Source organism: Lactuca serriola, chromosome 5, assembly GCF_051521515.1.
Source record: "Lactuca serriola cultivar US96UC23 chromosome 5, Lser_US96UC23_V15, whole genome shotgun sequence".
In the NCBI taxonomy this organism is placed as follows: Eukaryota; Viridiplantae; Streptophyta; class Magnoliopsida; order Asterales; family Asteraceae; genus Lactuca; species Lactuca serriola.
Window position 1 is genome coordinate 181,099,976 of NC_136412.1, and position 15,860 is coordinate 181,115,835.

General features: G+C 41.2%; 1 protein-coding gene across 2 annotated transcripts; it reads right to left on the reverse strand.

Moving 5' to 3' along the window:
• Nucleotides 1-367: 367 nt before the first annotated feature.
• RHF1A (RING-H2 group F1A) lies at nucleotides 368-3,348 on the reverse strand. 2 transcript variants are annotated; one of them, XM_079001393.1, is made up of 8 exons: nucleotides 3,045-3,348; nucleotides 2,408-2,454; nucleotides 2,188-2,250; nucleotides 2,002-2,092; nucleotides 1,696-1,904; nucleotides 1,486-1,584; nucleotides 1,210-1,402; nucleotides 368-629 (listed from the first exon to the last, which is right to left on the reverse strand). In XM_079001393.1, the coding sequence occupies exons 1-7, from the start codon at nucleotides 3,186-3,188 to the stop codon at nucleotides 1,231-1,233; spliced, it is 825 nt and encodes a 274-aa protein (XP_078857519.1). In that variant the 5' UTR covers nucleotides 3,189-3,348; the 3' UTR covers nucleotides 368-629; nucleotides 1,210-1,230. The 2 variants fall into 2 exon arrangements, with proteins under 2 accessions (XP_078857519.1, XP_078857518.1); XM_079001392.1 differs by having other exon boundaries at nucleotides 368-664.
• Nucleotides 3,349-15,860: the final 12,512 nt, after the last annotated feature.

The following is a 15,860-nucleotide window of genomic DNA, read 5'->3' on the forward strand; positions in this document are numbered from 1 at the left end:
TATTTTTGTTTAGAAATGAAACCATAACAACATGGATCTTCTCTAAAGAAACCCTCAAGTTGTGAATCAAGTCCTTTCTTTTGTATTTATTTCTTAGACCTCTCCCTAGCTTAATCTTTTTCAATTTCATCCCAAACTGCCACGTGTCTCATACTTTGTCCATGGTTTTATACTCTTAATGCCCCAAGTCATTTTCATTTTACTTGGATTTCCTTGTTTGTATCACCTTAACAATTTTTTATTTTTTTTAATTTATCCACAATATTTCCTTGCATCTCCCCCTCTATGAAATGAGAACCATTCGTAGATGTAGTAGGACAATCATACTCCCTTACTCCTAGCACAATTATATTGGGACATCATACCATTAAATAAAAACATATTCATGAAAAAGAAATTACAATAGAGCCAAGAGGGAAGGATTTCTCCAAGAAATCTCTTTCCTTCTCACCCATCTTGTTTTAGTAATAATCCTAACCACACAAAAAAAATGTAGTCATTGTTTTTAGAAACATAAGCCACCTCGAAACAATGTCAAATACACTTATTGATGTTATGTGAGATCCGTTCATCAGTGTATGTCACTTCGCTATTATCACTTGTAGAAGTAGAGCGCGATTTTCAACTTCCTTTCGCAAGTGAAAAACACCCATCAGATCATATTCTGTAAGTAACATTGAACATAAATCGTTCACAGCCCATTTGCGTATTACACAGGACATGACATGACATGACAGACCATATTGTACTGCATTTAGCAGACATTGGACACATTGCACACAGATAGATGTCAACCGGAGAAAATTTGCAATATTTCGTCCCCCCCACCCCACCCCACCGAAAAAGGTGGGACAGGCATTTACTATCAATCTCTCGTTTGTTAAAAAGACGTAAATGCCCTCCTCATCCCCATCATTGAAAATAGTCCTAGAAAACGTGTTCAGTCCTGTTTTTGTGCAACAAACACACATAACCTTACCTAAGGCTATTTGTGTTATAGGGACAGGATAAACACTCTAGGGCCATTTCTAATGATGAGGATGTGGAGGGCATTTATGTCTTTTTCACAGACGAGAAATCGAGTGTGAGTCACTGCCTCACCTTCCACCTTGGGTAATGCAATTTTTGTCCCATTGGCTCTGAGGCCAATACAAACCAAATACGTGTGTCATGTGTCATGTGTCATGAATAAAAAATGATGTGGCTAACCTGAACGGATCTACACGGGTCCTAAGGAGAAGGAGAAGGTTTTTTTGAATTGGGATCCAAGCGTTCAAATATTTTAGCAATTCCTGCACTCATTTCTCGTTGAACTCCTCTGCTTAACTCTTTAACAGGGCTATTTTTGGAAAGTAATTTCTCCTTCAAACCTTGAGTGCTTTTTGAGAAAGATTCCTTATATCTGCCAATTATGTTGAATCATTTCAAAACTCCAAACAGTATTTTAGAGCAAACAAAATGAAAAAGGTTAAAAAAATTTCATACCTTGCTGAAGCAGCAGAAAACTTGGATTTAACAGACTCTGAGAATGCATGCATATCAGCTGCTATTGCTCTTCCATTTGGTGATTCACTTTCAACAACTCTGAAACAATATCAAGATATGTTAAAGAATTATTTCTAAAAAACATTATACAAAAAGTATAACTAGATAAAAGTTTCTGGTTTTACATGACTCATGTATTAAATGAGATACCTAGGGTTAGTGTTGGAATCTCTGTTATCCTGTGATGAAGCATAGCTTAAACTGTGGAATTCTTCAAGTGGAGTATATACTTCCTGTCCAATTGACGAATCTGCCCTTGGAACCGAAGGGCCAACTCCTGAAAGTCTCTGTTTGTGCCTTCTGCTACCAAAACTTGTCATAATTTCTTCTTCAAAATGAGTATCATTGTATTCAACTTCCTGAGATTAACAGATTGGCCTCAAATCGGATCAAGAACAAAATTTGAAAGGTTATTCTTGTCTTTTGTCACATTGACATCTGGACAACAAAACTTACATGATCAACTTCAGGATCCTCGTATATATGGCGAACAGTGAGAATGGATCTCATGCTTCTTTCATCCTCAATCATTGATAGAAGCTCTTGACTGAATTTTCACCAATAAAAATATTAAAAACTCAGAATTTTATAGACAAGATTTAATGGGAAAAAAGAAAAGAAATGGGGGTATTCTTTTTATACCTGGTTGGATCCTTTAACACAATCAACTGCCAACATATTGGGCATTCTTTGCTTCTTTGTGACCTGAAGAACAAAAATTTCCACCAACAATCAAAATTCAAAACCTGTGTGTATGTATATAAGGGTCATAAAGCAAGCAATGTCATTATTTGAAAAGGGGAAGAAGATGATAAGATATTAAAATATGATCAAGGTTAATAAGAATAGATTATAATTATACCACTCAAGAATACACTGGAGATGAAATGCATGCTTGCAGGTGGTTATCTGAATGTGGGAAAAGAATATATAATGGTTAGTGATTATGAAGATATGAATTAATAAGATCAAAAGTAATCCAAAAGTGCAATTACATGGTATCAAGTTCACAGATAAAAAAAAAAAAACAGACACACCATATGCTTAATAATTTAGTTCCATTAATTAACAGCAAAACATCAACTAGGAATTTGAAACCCCAATTAAAGTGAAATATCTTTGCTTCAAGGGAAAAAAAATCACTCATTGTTCCATATCGAAATACTAACAACCATTTTCAGTGAATATAGTTCGACTAGATCATAGGCATCATATCATATCTTATTATTACAATCAACCTATAATCCCACATTCCTTTCTTTTTAATTTCGAAAAGGTGTAATTTCGCAACAAAAAACGGGTAAAATTTTGATATTCTCTCCGAAGTCCAAAATACAGGAATTTCCACATCAGGAATCAACGAAATACTAGTAATGATGAAAAAATTTATTCGAAGTTTCTCTATAAATTCATCACTCTGAAGTAGAATCAAACATTCAAATTGTTGATTAAATAAGATATTAATACACGAAAATTAGAGAGGACGACAGAGTATATACAGTGGGAGGGTTATCCTGGGAATCAAAAGCGTCGAGGCATATACTGCAGACATCCTCCTCTGAAGTGCGATCATCAGCAGCAACACCAACTTGAGGCATGATCGGGTGACTTGCCATTGATGAAAGTGGTGGTGATGAATCCATGTTTCTGTAAAGACAGAGAGAGACCTAGAAAACGGTATGGAAAGAGGGAAAAGTCAAGGGAGGAGTTATGGAGTATGGAGAAAGGGGCAGAATGGCAGATAATAACCCGATTCACACGCACACTTGATTTGAAAAGCAAAAAGTGGTGTTTGGTGACTTGGTGTATTGTACTGGTGCATATATGGCGATTTGTCTATTGGTCTTTGGGTTTGGCAGGCCATCCGCTAAAACATTTGTACGTGTCCTTTTAAAATTTTATAATATTACAATTAAAAAAAATATTCAATTACACTTGATTTTGATTCTACTATGAAAAAATTATAACGTTTTTTTAATGATTAAATCTATTGTACCGGCTACCGTTTGCAAAATGTGTCTCGTATACGATTACCATTTACGTAACTGGTTGGTTCATTGGCTGACATGGCCTCCATGTCATTATATAAAATGTTTGGGTAGATGGTGGGGTTAGTTAAATTGAACCCAAATTCATGTTTTAGACTATCAAAAACAAGAACTTACAAAAGAGAAAAGGGGAATGGCTTCATCCTCTTCGGTTTGAAGTGTTAGTCGAAGGACAAGGCAATATGTCAGGAATAAGTGCGGATGTGAAGATGAATGCGGAATGTGGATTCACACGAGTGTTCCTCCAATTCATTCAAACCAAAACTCTAATACCAACTTGTGACGTCCCGAAAATTTCAACAAATTTAAACTTTTTAAAACGATCCTTTTCTAGTAAAATGTCTACAAAATTAGTGTTCTCAAACATTATTTGAAAATCAGAGTTTCTTAATATCTAATCTGTTATAAAACCAAGGATGTGTATGGTCACGCATTCGCCTTGTCAAAATCATCAGTAGCACCTGAAACAATAAACTAAAACTGTAAGCACAAAGCTTAGTGAGTTTCCTCGCAAAATACTACCATGCAAAACAAGCACAATCACAAATACTCATGCCTGGCCCAATCAGCCTCGGGCTGGAGTACCAGGCATGTCCACGATGGGTCCAAGTCGTCCTCAGGATGGAATACCCTCGTATCATAAGCATATTGGCCCAATCAGTCTCGGTCTGGAACACCAATATGTCGGGTCCAATCAACCTTCAGGTTGGAATACCCTCGTATCATAAGCATATTGGCCTACCGCTCCTCCCGAGCCTCCGAGCCTACGCCTTATAGGCGGCCCGCACCGAGTATCTTGGCCTACCACACAAAGCAAGATAGCCTCAACCCAACCAAACACAATATGTCGACATATAAACAATCATGATCAAGTAGGCACATAATACAAGAAAACAACAATCATACAGCTAATTACTACCTACTAATCCTCTTACAACATACAGTCCTGATACCAGCTAACCCAATAAAATGCATAACCATAAGTAACCAGATGTGAGATAGCCACCCAAACAGATAGTCTTACTCTAGAGCTACAACCAAACAAGGAACAAGCAAGAGAGCCTAGACCAAGAGTTCTCAGGTTATCCTACATAACCACCGACATTCCCTAAGGGCACTCCATAGATGATAACCAACAAGCACAAATAACATACAGTTCTACAGTTTATTACCACAAAGCAACATACTCAATACCAGGAGACAGATCTGTAACATCCTCAATTTCACGGCCAGAAAAGACCGATTTGTTTATGCTTGTTTTTAAAATCAGAGTAATCTTTTAAAGAAAACAGTTGCGGAATTTGTTCCCAAAATATGATAAAGATGTATCAAAGCATTTCTTTAAAGAAATGTATTTTTATTATATAACAAAATCTCGGGATATCATGTTCCGATACAGACACATAAGCATAAACAGAACTTACATTATTTACACTAAAGATTTTACATCTCCTTTGATCTCTCCGTGAAATATATCTTCGTATCGATACCTGTGATACAAAGAAAACTAAGTGGGTCAGGTTTGGGAGCCTGGTGAGCATATAGGGTTTTCATTCCACAATGTTATATCATATAAATATATATAGAACATCCAAAATTATATAATTTCACCATATAAAAGCAACTCTTATCCCACCCCATTGATCCTCACAACGACACGATCTAAACTCTCGTATCTAAACTTTTCCTCTTTATCTGATCCCTACTCACGGATCTAAACTAATCTCTCCACCTGATCCATACTCTCGGACCTAAAACTAACATCTTGGTCTAATCCATACTCCCGGATCTAAACTAATCTCTTGGTCTGATCCATACTCCCGGATCTAAAACTGTGCCCAACCATACTCCCGAACTAGGGACAATTAACTATGTCTTAATCCATACTCCTAGATTAATAACAAGTTTACCTATTGGTCTGATCCATACTCCCGGATCTAAAACTGTGCCCAATCCATACTCCCGGACTAGGGACAATTAACTATGTCTTAATCCATACTCCCGGATTAATAACAAGTTTACCTATTGGTCTGATCCATACTCCTGGATCTAAAACTGTGCCAAATCCATACTCCCGGACTAGGGACAATTAACTATGTCTTAATCTATACTCCCGGATTAATAACAAGTTTACCTATTGGTCTGATCCATACTCCTGGATCCAAAACTGTGCCCAATCCATACTCCCGGACTAGGGACAATTTACTATACCTAAATCCTGCTCTGATCCATACTCCCGGATCTAAACTGTGCCTAATCCGTACTCCCGGACTAGGGACAATTAACTATGTCTTAATCCATACTCCCGGATTAATAACAAGTTTATCTCTTTTCCTATTCCACATTCTCGGATCTAAATCCAATCTCTTGATCTAATCTATACTCACGGATCTAAAACTAACCTTTTAACCTGATCCATACTCACGGATCTAAAACTACCTGATCCATACTCACGGATCTAAAACTGACCTTTTAACCTGATCCATACTCACGGATCTAAAACTAACCTTTTCCCCTGATCCATACTCACGGATCTAAAACTACCTGATCCATACTCACAGATCTAAAACTAACCTTTTAACCTGATCCATACTCACGGATCTAAAACTAACCTTTTCCCCTAATCCATACTCATGGATCTAAAACTACCTGATCCATACTCACGGATCTAAAACTAACCTCCTGATCTGATCCATACTCCCGGATCAATAATTGTACCCATTCCATACTCCCGGAATAAGGACAATTAACTATACCCTAATCCTGATCTGATCCATACTCACGGATCTCATCTACCCATGTCCTACCCAACATATTTGTAGTTACAAAATAAATATACAGTTTAACTCATTAAAACCTATATAGTTCATGTATTCCACCAACATCTCAAATAAACAACAATATATAAACACATAGCACGTATTTCATAGCAAATACTTAATATTTATGTGTTAGAAGAAAGTGACCACACACTCACACATATAAACAACTATATATATATATATATATATATATATATATATATATATATATATATATATATATACACATAGCACGTATTTTATAAAATACTTCATATCTATGTGTAAGACGAAAGTGACTATACACTCACACCAAACATATACTTAATACATTCAAACAATACTTGTATTATAATCGTGTTTATGAAAGGTAGTATACACTCACTTGATCAGAAGATGATCGGACAACACTACGGCTTGTAGAAATAGTATTCTTCGGTGAAACCGAGATCACTTCACACACCGGGTTTCTCGCGGGCAGAGCTTCGGCTCAGAAACTCTTTTCTTCTCGGGATCTTCGGTGCTTCGGGACTTGCTTCGGGTCTCGGGGTTGATACCGGGTCTTCGGGGGGTTAAAATAGGGCTTAGAGGGTGTATTGGGAGTGGGAGAGAAGGGATGGAGCAACCATAGTCGGCTGGCCCTTCAAATCTATTTATAGGGCAAATTTGGCCCTTGCCACATCGTGGGATCCTTTTGCCACGTCGTGGGCTTGATCGTCACTGCATGCGTCATCCCAAGTTGCATTTGGGGGACTCCCGGAGCTGTCAGCAGACTTGCCACGTCGTGGCACTGCTTGCCACGTCGTGGTCTCTAACAGTTTTGGGGTTTCGCGCCCGAACTTCAGAAATTCATAACTTTCGCATACGAACTCCGTTTTCGACGTTCTTTATATCGACACGAAGGTGAGATTATTCTCTACAACTCTCATTTATACTACATTGGCTAATTTTTACATTATTTTTAATATATTATAAGTATATTACTTATATATTATCTTTAGTAGGCCGGGACAGGAAAACTCCGTTATAAACTCATAACTCCTTCATCTGAACTCCGTTTTCGTCTGTCTTTTTATCGTTGGACTACTATCGATGAGATCTTCAATTCTCATTAAGATCCCTAAGGATAGATATCTATCTACCTTAAATTCACTATTTACGTCGCGCTGGGTCGCGCTGGGTCATGCCGGTTCTGTCGCGAAACTTCGACAGGTCATAACTTCTTCGTTATAACTCGGATTTTGGCGTTCTTTATATGCACGGAAACCTTGTGACATATACTACAACTTGGTTAAGATTAATCCTTCTAAATAATCTTCCATCAAAAATTCATTTTTGATGCTTATCGTCTCTAAATTGACTAGCCCGGATCTACGGGCGTTACAAGATCTAACTAATCACTACAGCATATCAGCATACTCAATACTAGAACACAGATCTAGCAGATCACTACAGCATAACAACATACTCAATACCAGAACATAAATCTAATATATCACTACATCATAACAGCATACTAAATATCAATAATCCAAGGAATGCATAACCATATATACTCATAGGTGCGATAGTCGCCTGGACATGTGATCCTACTCCAAAGCCACAACCAAAAAAGGAACAAGTAAGAGAGCTTAGATCAAGAGTCCTCAGCCTATCCTACATGATTATATATAGTCCCTAGGGCATCCCTCTACTAATAGGTAATCAATACTAGTGGGCCGACATTGGTGCCTTCGACCCTCGGGTACAGTGAGACGAAACTCACCTCGATGTGCGTGCAGAAACCACTATAGCAATGAAGGGCTCTACCAGCTTCAACTCACTTCCAATCACCTACATGGAGATACTTTAATAAATACTCGATCACAGGTCCTAGTGACTTGCAACAGTGACCACCTCACATGAAATAACGATTAGGGTTTCACATGAAATGACGATTAGGGTTAAATAAGAACACTCAACCCATTAAGGATTTAGTCACTTAAGGGTATGATTGATTAAGGTTTGACTTAGTCGTTTTCGGGTGAAATAATAATCCAGTTAACAGCCCAAAGACGCGCCCGATTATTGCCCAAAATAAAGCACCTCGATTCTAGGGTTTTTACATAAGATGATAACTAGGGTTAGTGTTCCTCACTTAACCCATTAAGTCCAATAATGCATCAAGCTAATTGTGGAGAATTATTAAGTATTATTTTAGGTTTAATTAATAGTTTTAATGCGAGTCCCGACCAACTCCGGTTTCTTGATATTAGGGTTTTCTAAAGCCTAATTAGGGTTTCCAACTCCTAAAGTTAAATGATTAAGTAATTAAATAAATGTATAATTAATAAATTAGGCACCACCCACCACCACCTCGGGCAGTGGTGGTTGGCGGCGTTCCAGGGTGGCAGGAGGCGGTAGCCACCCGCACACGGCAACGATTTGAGTAATAATTCCAACAATCCAATACACATACAGTTTCTTACAACACACACACACACACACACACACACACTAGCACTAAAAGAACAAGGAAAAGCCCAATACAACCACCAAAAATGGTGGTTGGTGGCGGCAGCCACTACCTCACGGTGGTGGCGGTGGTGGTTTTTCTTTAGTTTCATGTCAAGCAACACCCAACTAATAGCATAAAACTGAAATAACACACAATTAAACACCATTTCACACACACACACAACCACCACACACGGTGGATGGTGGTGGCAGAAAGAGCAGCACGAGCCGCAACCACCATGGTTAGCTGCCATGGTGGTCTTTCTACTTGATTTTTCGGCCAACCACACGACTTCAACGGACATCAACACTGAAATACACACGTGCACGCGAGACACATACACAATGCATCCATAGTCACCTTCTTGGTAGCAACGACGACCATAGGAGATTTGTAAAACGGGCAGCCGTAAGGAGCGACGTTGGCGGTGGTAGGACGCGAGCTAGCTACTGCGGAATGGAACAGAAGAAGAAAGGGAAGGGGCGTTTGCAGTGTTGTCCTCGTATTCGCTGGTGACAAAGCACCGTTGGTCCAAAAAACAACAAGGGAGAAGGCGGCAGCAACGGAATAGCCACTGGAGTAGCACCAACGACGCAACGGTGGAAGAGAAATGGAGAAGAAGAAGGTTGGCGACCCAACTTGCGAACAGCTGTAGCAGCACCCATGATCATCACTCTCCTGCTCTTCCGAACTAACATGACACGGTTCGTGGCTCTTCATCTTCACTGGTAACGAAAAAGTTGGCGGCTTCCGGCTTCAACGGTGGAGGGGCGGCAGCTGGAGGGTATGGGATGATAAGGTGGCGACCGAGAGTAGTGATTAGGGTTAGGGTTTGTGACAGGAATGGGAGGTGACGGGTTTTAATCCACCGTTCCCTCCAATAAAATTTGACCACCTAACAAATTCGATCCCTCCTTCTCCATTATTCTTCAATCTAAGTCTATATTTTACCAAACAACCCTTGGTCACGAAATTCTTTACATTTTAAGTCTAATTGATACAATTTAGACACCAATTTCCTGAAATTATAACATTTAACTCCCCTGCTAACACTGATCAATTATTGCTGCTTTAGGGCTATTATTATTCATTTTATTTATTTATTTATTTCTATTTATTTATTTATTTTTATTTAAACGGAATGTTACAACAAAATCCTAATGTAAGGAGCTACATATGATTTTGATTTCTAAATAAATATAGGTAATTATGAATTATAATTGGATTATGAATTCATTTTGGAATGAAGAGTAAGTTTAGTTGGCATGAGGTCCAAGCAAAACAAAATAACACAATCTACTAAATAAGAATACACTACTTTTCAGAAGTTGAAATCAAATATAATTGGATGAACTAGATCATTGAAAAACTAGGTTGAATCCTTCCATTCAGGGATAATCTAGAAATCTTTTGTGGGTAATAGAGTGTAGTTAATCAAGCTAAGAAACTCTATGTCACATAAGAGCACCAATTATATTCTCCAAAATATTTAACCATACAAGACTGAAGTATAAGGAGCTCACTCTGGGGGGTCAGAAAATTATGGAAGAAGACGAATCAAATTCACAGCATTTTCGGTTCTCTTTATGGCTAAGCCGCTAATGAAACTAGCATCTCTACTAACAGCTCCTCCAAGAAGTTTCACCCCCGAAGGCGGCCTCCTGATGCCAACTAGGAATAGCCCCTCACGTAGCTTCCTACCATCACACGAGGGCCAAAAGAGCTCGGTTTTATTGATATCCAGCTCACGACCCAATTTTGGGCCAATCACCTTAATGATGTCCAACGCTTGGGCACCTCCTCCGAACCTCCAATAAGTGTGTCATCATCAAGGTACCATTCATGGAGAAGAAGCTTGCAGTTTGTCTCTAATATTATGTACGAGCGTGTAATGCCCTGTCCTGAATCGTTTTCTAATTCGTGGTTGTGGCTTGAAGAAGGGTTATCATCAGGCTTAGGGACTTTGGGGAAAAGATATTTGGACCGAATTGTTTGTGAGTAATGTAATTTATATGATCTGGGAGTTCGGTTGTGTTTTGGAGCCGAGGGGTATATCGGTAAAGTGACATTTTAGGCTTTTATGGAAATTGTTTTTTGTTCGGGAAGTTTTAAGGCTGGTATGAGTTGGACAAAGTGTAAAGCTTCTTGTTACCTTGACATGGATATAAGGATCATCGGAAACAGACTTAGAATGAAGAAGTTATAGCCTTCAGACGTTTAGTGGTTTTAGGGTGAAACCGAGTACATGGTGCGTCCACAAGTGTATGCATGACGTACTAGTACTAAGTCCAGTATGCAGGGCATACACTGGTGTATGATGGGCGTACTAAGTAGATGGATCACAAATACTTTAGGGAGTACGTTGGGTGTACCAGAAGTACGCAATGCGTACTCCAGTCAGACCCAAACCCTAATTTAGGATCTTGGACCCTATTTAAACTCCTTAACTCACCACCAAACCCTATTATCTTTAGCCTCCATCCGTCTAAACCCTAGAAACGAAACCCTAGTCCCTATTTGAGTAGTTTTTGAGCTTTTGGTAGTATTTCATGCTTTATGGTGCTCATAGAAGAAGATGGAAATTCTTGGAGAAGTGTGGGATTGTGTAACGTCGTAAAAATTCAAACAATTTTTCACTTTTTAAAACTATATAAATTCATTCATAATCACTTTCAAGAAAACAATGTATCAACGTTATCTCATTACAAATCCCCAAGATCATAACATATCAATAAAACTCCACGCATGTGTGTGTACTGATCATACCGGTGCCTTCCCGCGATCCTCACTGGAACCTGAAACACATAACACAAAACACTGTAAGCACGAAGCTTAGTGAGTACCCCAATATACCACACATAACAGATACTAGCCACTCGAGGCTATAACTCTGCGGGCCCTTGGGCCCTAACTCTGTGGACCCTCTGGTCCTAGCTCTGTGAACCTTCTGGTTCTAACTCTGATATACTCTGATATACACACGACATAAATCACATAGAAATAATGCAGTGCAACACATCATATAAATATCATACAATAACTCTGTCACATAACTCTAATTACCACTTAAGGTAAAGTATAGTGAGAAGACTCACCTCCTATGTCTCGGTAATATCTCGCTCGCGTAACACTGATCTAGCCTCTGCCTAAACACATAAACGATCATTCCAATTAATAACGGCTCTCCAGGCTTTACTAAATCCTCACATGTCCTCTTAAGAAGGCTAAAAGACCATTTTACCCTTCAAACAGTTCACAAGTCCAATTGTTGACAATACCCTAAAAGTCAACAAAAGCCAACGGTCAACTCCTTGACCAGACTCGCCGAGTGCAAAATTATGACTCGGCGAGTTCAGTCATGAACTCAAGTCCTCAAAATCCCTAATGACTCACCGAGTCACTTCCCCAACTCAATGAGTTACCAACTGTGTGATTCATGGGGAAAAACTATCCTACTCGCTGAGTCTGTTCTTGGACTCAGCGAGTTCATGCCATGCTCAAACTCAAATGACCTCCTGAGGTCAGATCTGTTCCTCTAACCCATAGATCTAGCCTCCTTAAGCAAGATAAACACGTAAAGTTTGGATCTTGATGCCCATGCAAAGACCTAATGGCTCTATTTGTAGAAATGGCCTCAATATGCCACCCTAAGCTCATATCTCCCTATGACACCCATAAAGATCGACGAGTTAAGGTCTCTGGACCTCTTTGGATCCAGATCCAAAGTCTCAACACAAGAAGGGACCAATTGCTCCACAATCCATACTCTAAAGGGGCTAGAAACCCTAACTCTCAAAGATTAGCACCAAACTGAAGAAGGATCGAAATATATACCTCAGTATGAAGTCCCTAGACTCTGAAACCCACATAATAGCACCCTCTTTAGTTCCCTCTTTCCTTGGCCACCGTCTTCTTGCAAAAACACCCATACGAGGATTAAAAATGGCCACTTCTTCCTCACAAACGCTCTAGATCTCTTAGGGTTTCACTCAGGGGTCTGGTAGCCGCAAATGGTGGCTATAAGCCCCTTTAAATAGGTCCCAAGCCCCGGGAATTAGGGTTTCATTAAATAGTGTGGACTCGCCGAGTCTGCCATTAAATCAGTCCGACCATCCGCGATCCTACTCGGCGAGTCTGAGCGCCTACTCGCCGAGTACCTCTCCAAAAACTCAATATAAATGCATAAATAAGATACCTGGGAATCCGGATGTTACAATTCTCCCCCACTAGAATCAGACTTCATCCTCGAAGTCTCATTCCGCAAAAAACTTTGGATGCTGCTCACGCATATCTCGCTCCGGCTCCCAAGTCAGCTCGGACTCTCTCCGATGTTGCCACTGGACCTGCACCAGGGGCACTTCCTTGTTCCTCAAAACCTTGATCTTCCGATCCATAATCGTAACCAGTCTCTCAATGTAGTTCAGGCTCGCATCCACCTGGATATCCTCTAACGGTACCACCGACGACTCATCGACCACACACTTCCTTAACTGCGATACGTGGAAGGTGTCATGAATCTGACCTAACTCTGCAGGTAGCTCCAACTTGTAAGCTACTCTGCCTACTCTTGCGATCACCCTGAATGGACCAATATATCGTGGCCCTAACTTGCCCCTCTTCCTGAATTGGATCACTCCTTTCCAAGGAGATACCTTCAGGAGTATGAAGTCACCGACCTGGAACTCTAGCTCTGACCGTCGTCTATCCGCATAACTCTTCTGACGGCTCTGGGCCGTCAGTAACCTCTGTCTGACCTGCTGAATTTGCTCGGTCGTCTGAAACACAATCTATGTGCTACCCATCACACGTTGCCCTACCTCTCCCCAGCAAATGGGAGTCCGACACCTCCTCCTATACAACAGCTCAAAGGGTGGCATACCAATGCTTGAATGATGGCTATTGTTATAGGAAAACTCTGCCAAGGGTAAGTATGTGTCCCAACTCCCTCCGAAGTCCAATACACATGCCCGAAGCATGTCCTCGAGCGACTGAATCGTCCGCTCGCTCTCACCGTCAGTCTGTGGGTGGTAGGCGGTACTAAAATTCAACCTCGTGCCCAACTCCTCACGGAATTTCTTCCAGAATCTGGAAGTGAAACGTACATCTCGATATGATACAATCGAGATCGGTACTCCATGCTGCGATACCACCTCCCTCACGTACAACTCTGTCAGCCTCTCCGTAGAAGAGCTCTCACTGATGGCAAGGAAATGAGCGCTCTTCGTCAACCTGTCCACAATCACCCAAATTGTATTGACACCCCTAGCAGTCCTCGACAATTTGGTGATAAAATCCATGGTATTCTGTTCCCACTTCCACTCGGGAATCTCTAATGGCTGCAACTTCCCATGCGGACGCTAGTGCTCGGCCTTAACGTTGCAACAGGTCAAACACCTCTCTACGAACCATGCAACATCTCTCTTCATACAGGGCCACAAATACTCCATCTTCAAGTCCAAATATATCTTAGTGGCCCCGGGATGGATCGAGAACCTCGATCGATGAGCCTCCTCCATCAAAATGGTATGCGTTCCTCCCACAAACAGTACCCAAATCTGACCCTAAAATGTCATAAGCCCTCGACTATCGGTAACGAACTCTGATACCTGCCCGATAACCCGCTCTCTCTTACGGTTTTCTGGTCTCATGGCCTCAGCCTGGGCCCCACGAATGGTGTCGAACACCGGTGTCATCACTGTCAATCTCAGATAAACGTCTCGCATCGGGGCGCCCTCCACCCTACGGCTCAGGGCATCGGCTACAACGTTAGCTTTGCCCGGGTGGTACAGAATCTCGCAGTCGTAATCCTTTACCACATCCAACCATCTCCTCTGGCACATATTCAGGTTGGGCTGATCCATCAGGTACTTCAAGCTCTTTTGGTCCGTGTATATGGTACACCGAACCACGTATAGATAGTGACACCAGATCTTGAGGGCGAACACCACTGCCCCCAACTCCAAATCGTAGGTGGGATATCTCGACTCATGAGGTTTCAGCTGTCTCGATGCATATGCTATCACATGTCCCCTCTGCATAAGCACCGCTCCCAACCCTGATATTGACGCATCACAATACACTACGAAGTCCTCCATCCCCTCCGGAATGGCTAACACCGGGGCTTCACATAGTCTTTGGCGAAGTGTCTCGAAGGAGGCCTGTTGCTCCGGGCCCCATGAAAAAGCAACACCCTTCCGGGTCAACTTGGTGAGTGGCACGACGATCTTGGAGAAATCCCTGATAAATCTCCTATAATAGCCAGCCAACCCTAGGAAACTCCTGATCTCGGTGGGGGATCTTGGCACCTCCCAACTCATCACTGCCTCTATTTTGGCTGGATCGACCAATATCCCATTCTGGTTAACGAGGTGCCCTAGGAACTGGACCTCTCGTAACCAGAAATCACACTTGGAGAATTTGGCATAAAGCCTCTCTGATCTCAAAACTCCGAGAATCTCTCTCAAATGCTCCTCATGCTGCTCTCTGGATCTCGAATACACCAATATGTCGTCGATGAACACTATCACCGAGCGATCCAACATCGGCCTGCACACTCTGTTCATGAGATCCATGAACACTGCCGGTGCATTGGTGAGCCCAAAAGGCATCACCACCAACTCGTAATGTCCGTAGCGAGTCCTGAACGCTGTCTTCTGGATATCCTCATCTCGTACCCTCACCTGATGATATCCAGACCACAAATCGATCTTGGAGAACCAAGATGCTCCCTGTAACTGATCGAACAAATTGTCGATCCTCGGAAACGGGTAACGATTATTGACCGTCAACTTGTTCAACTCCCGGTAATCAATGCACATCCGGTGCGAACCATCCTTTTTCTTGACAAAAAGGATAGGCGCTCCCCACGACGAGCTGCTCGGCCGAATTAACCCCTTCCCCAGCAGCTCCTGAAGCTACGAGGATAACTCCTGCATCTCTGGAGGCGCAAGGCGATAGGGCACATTGGTG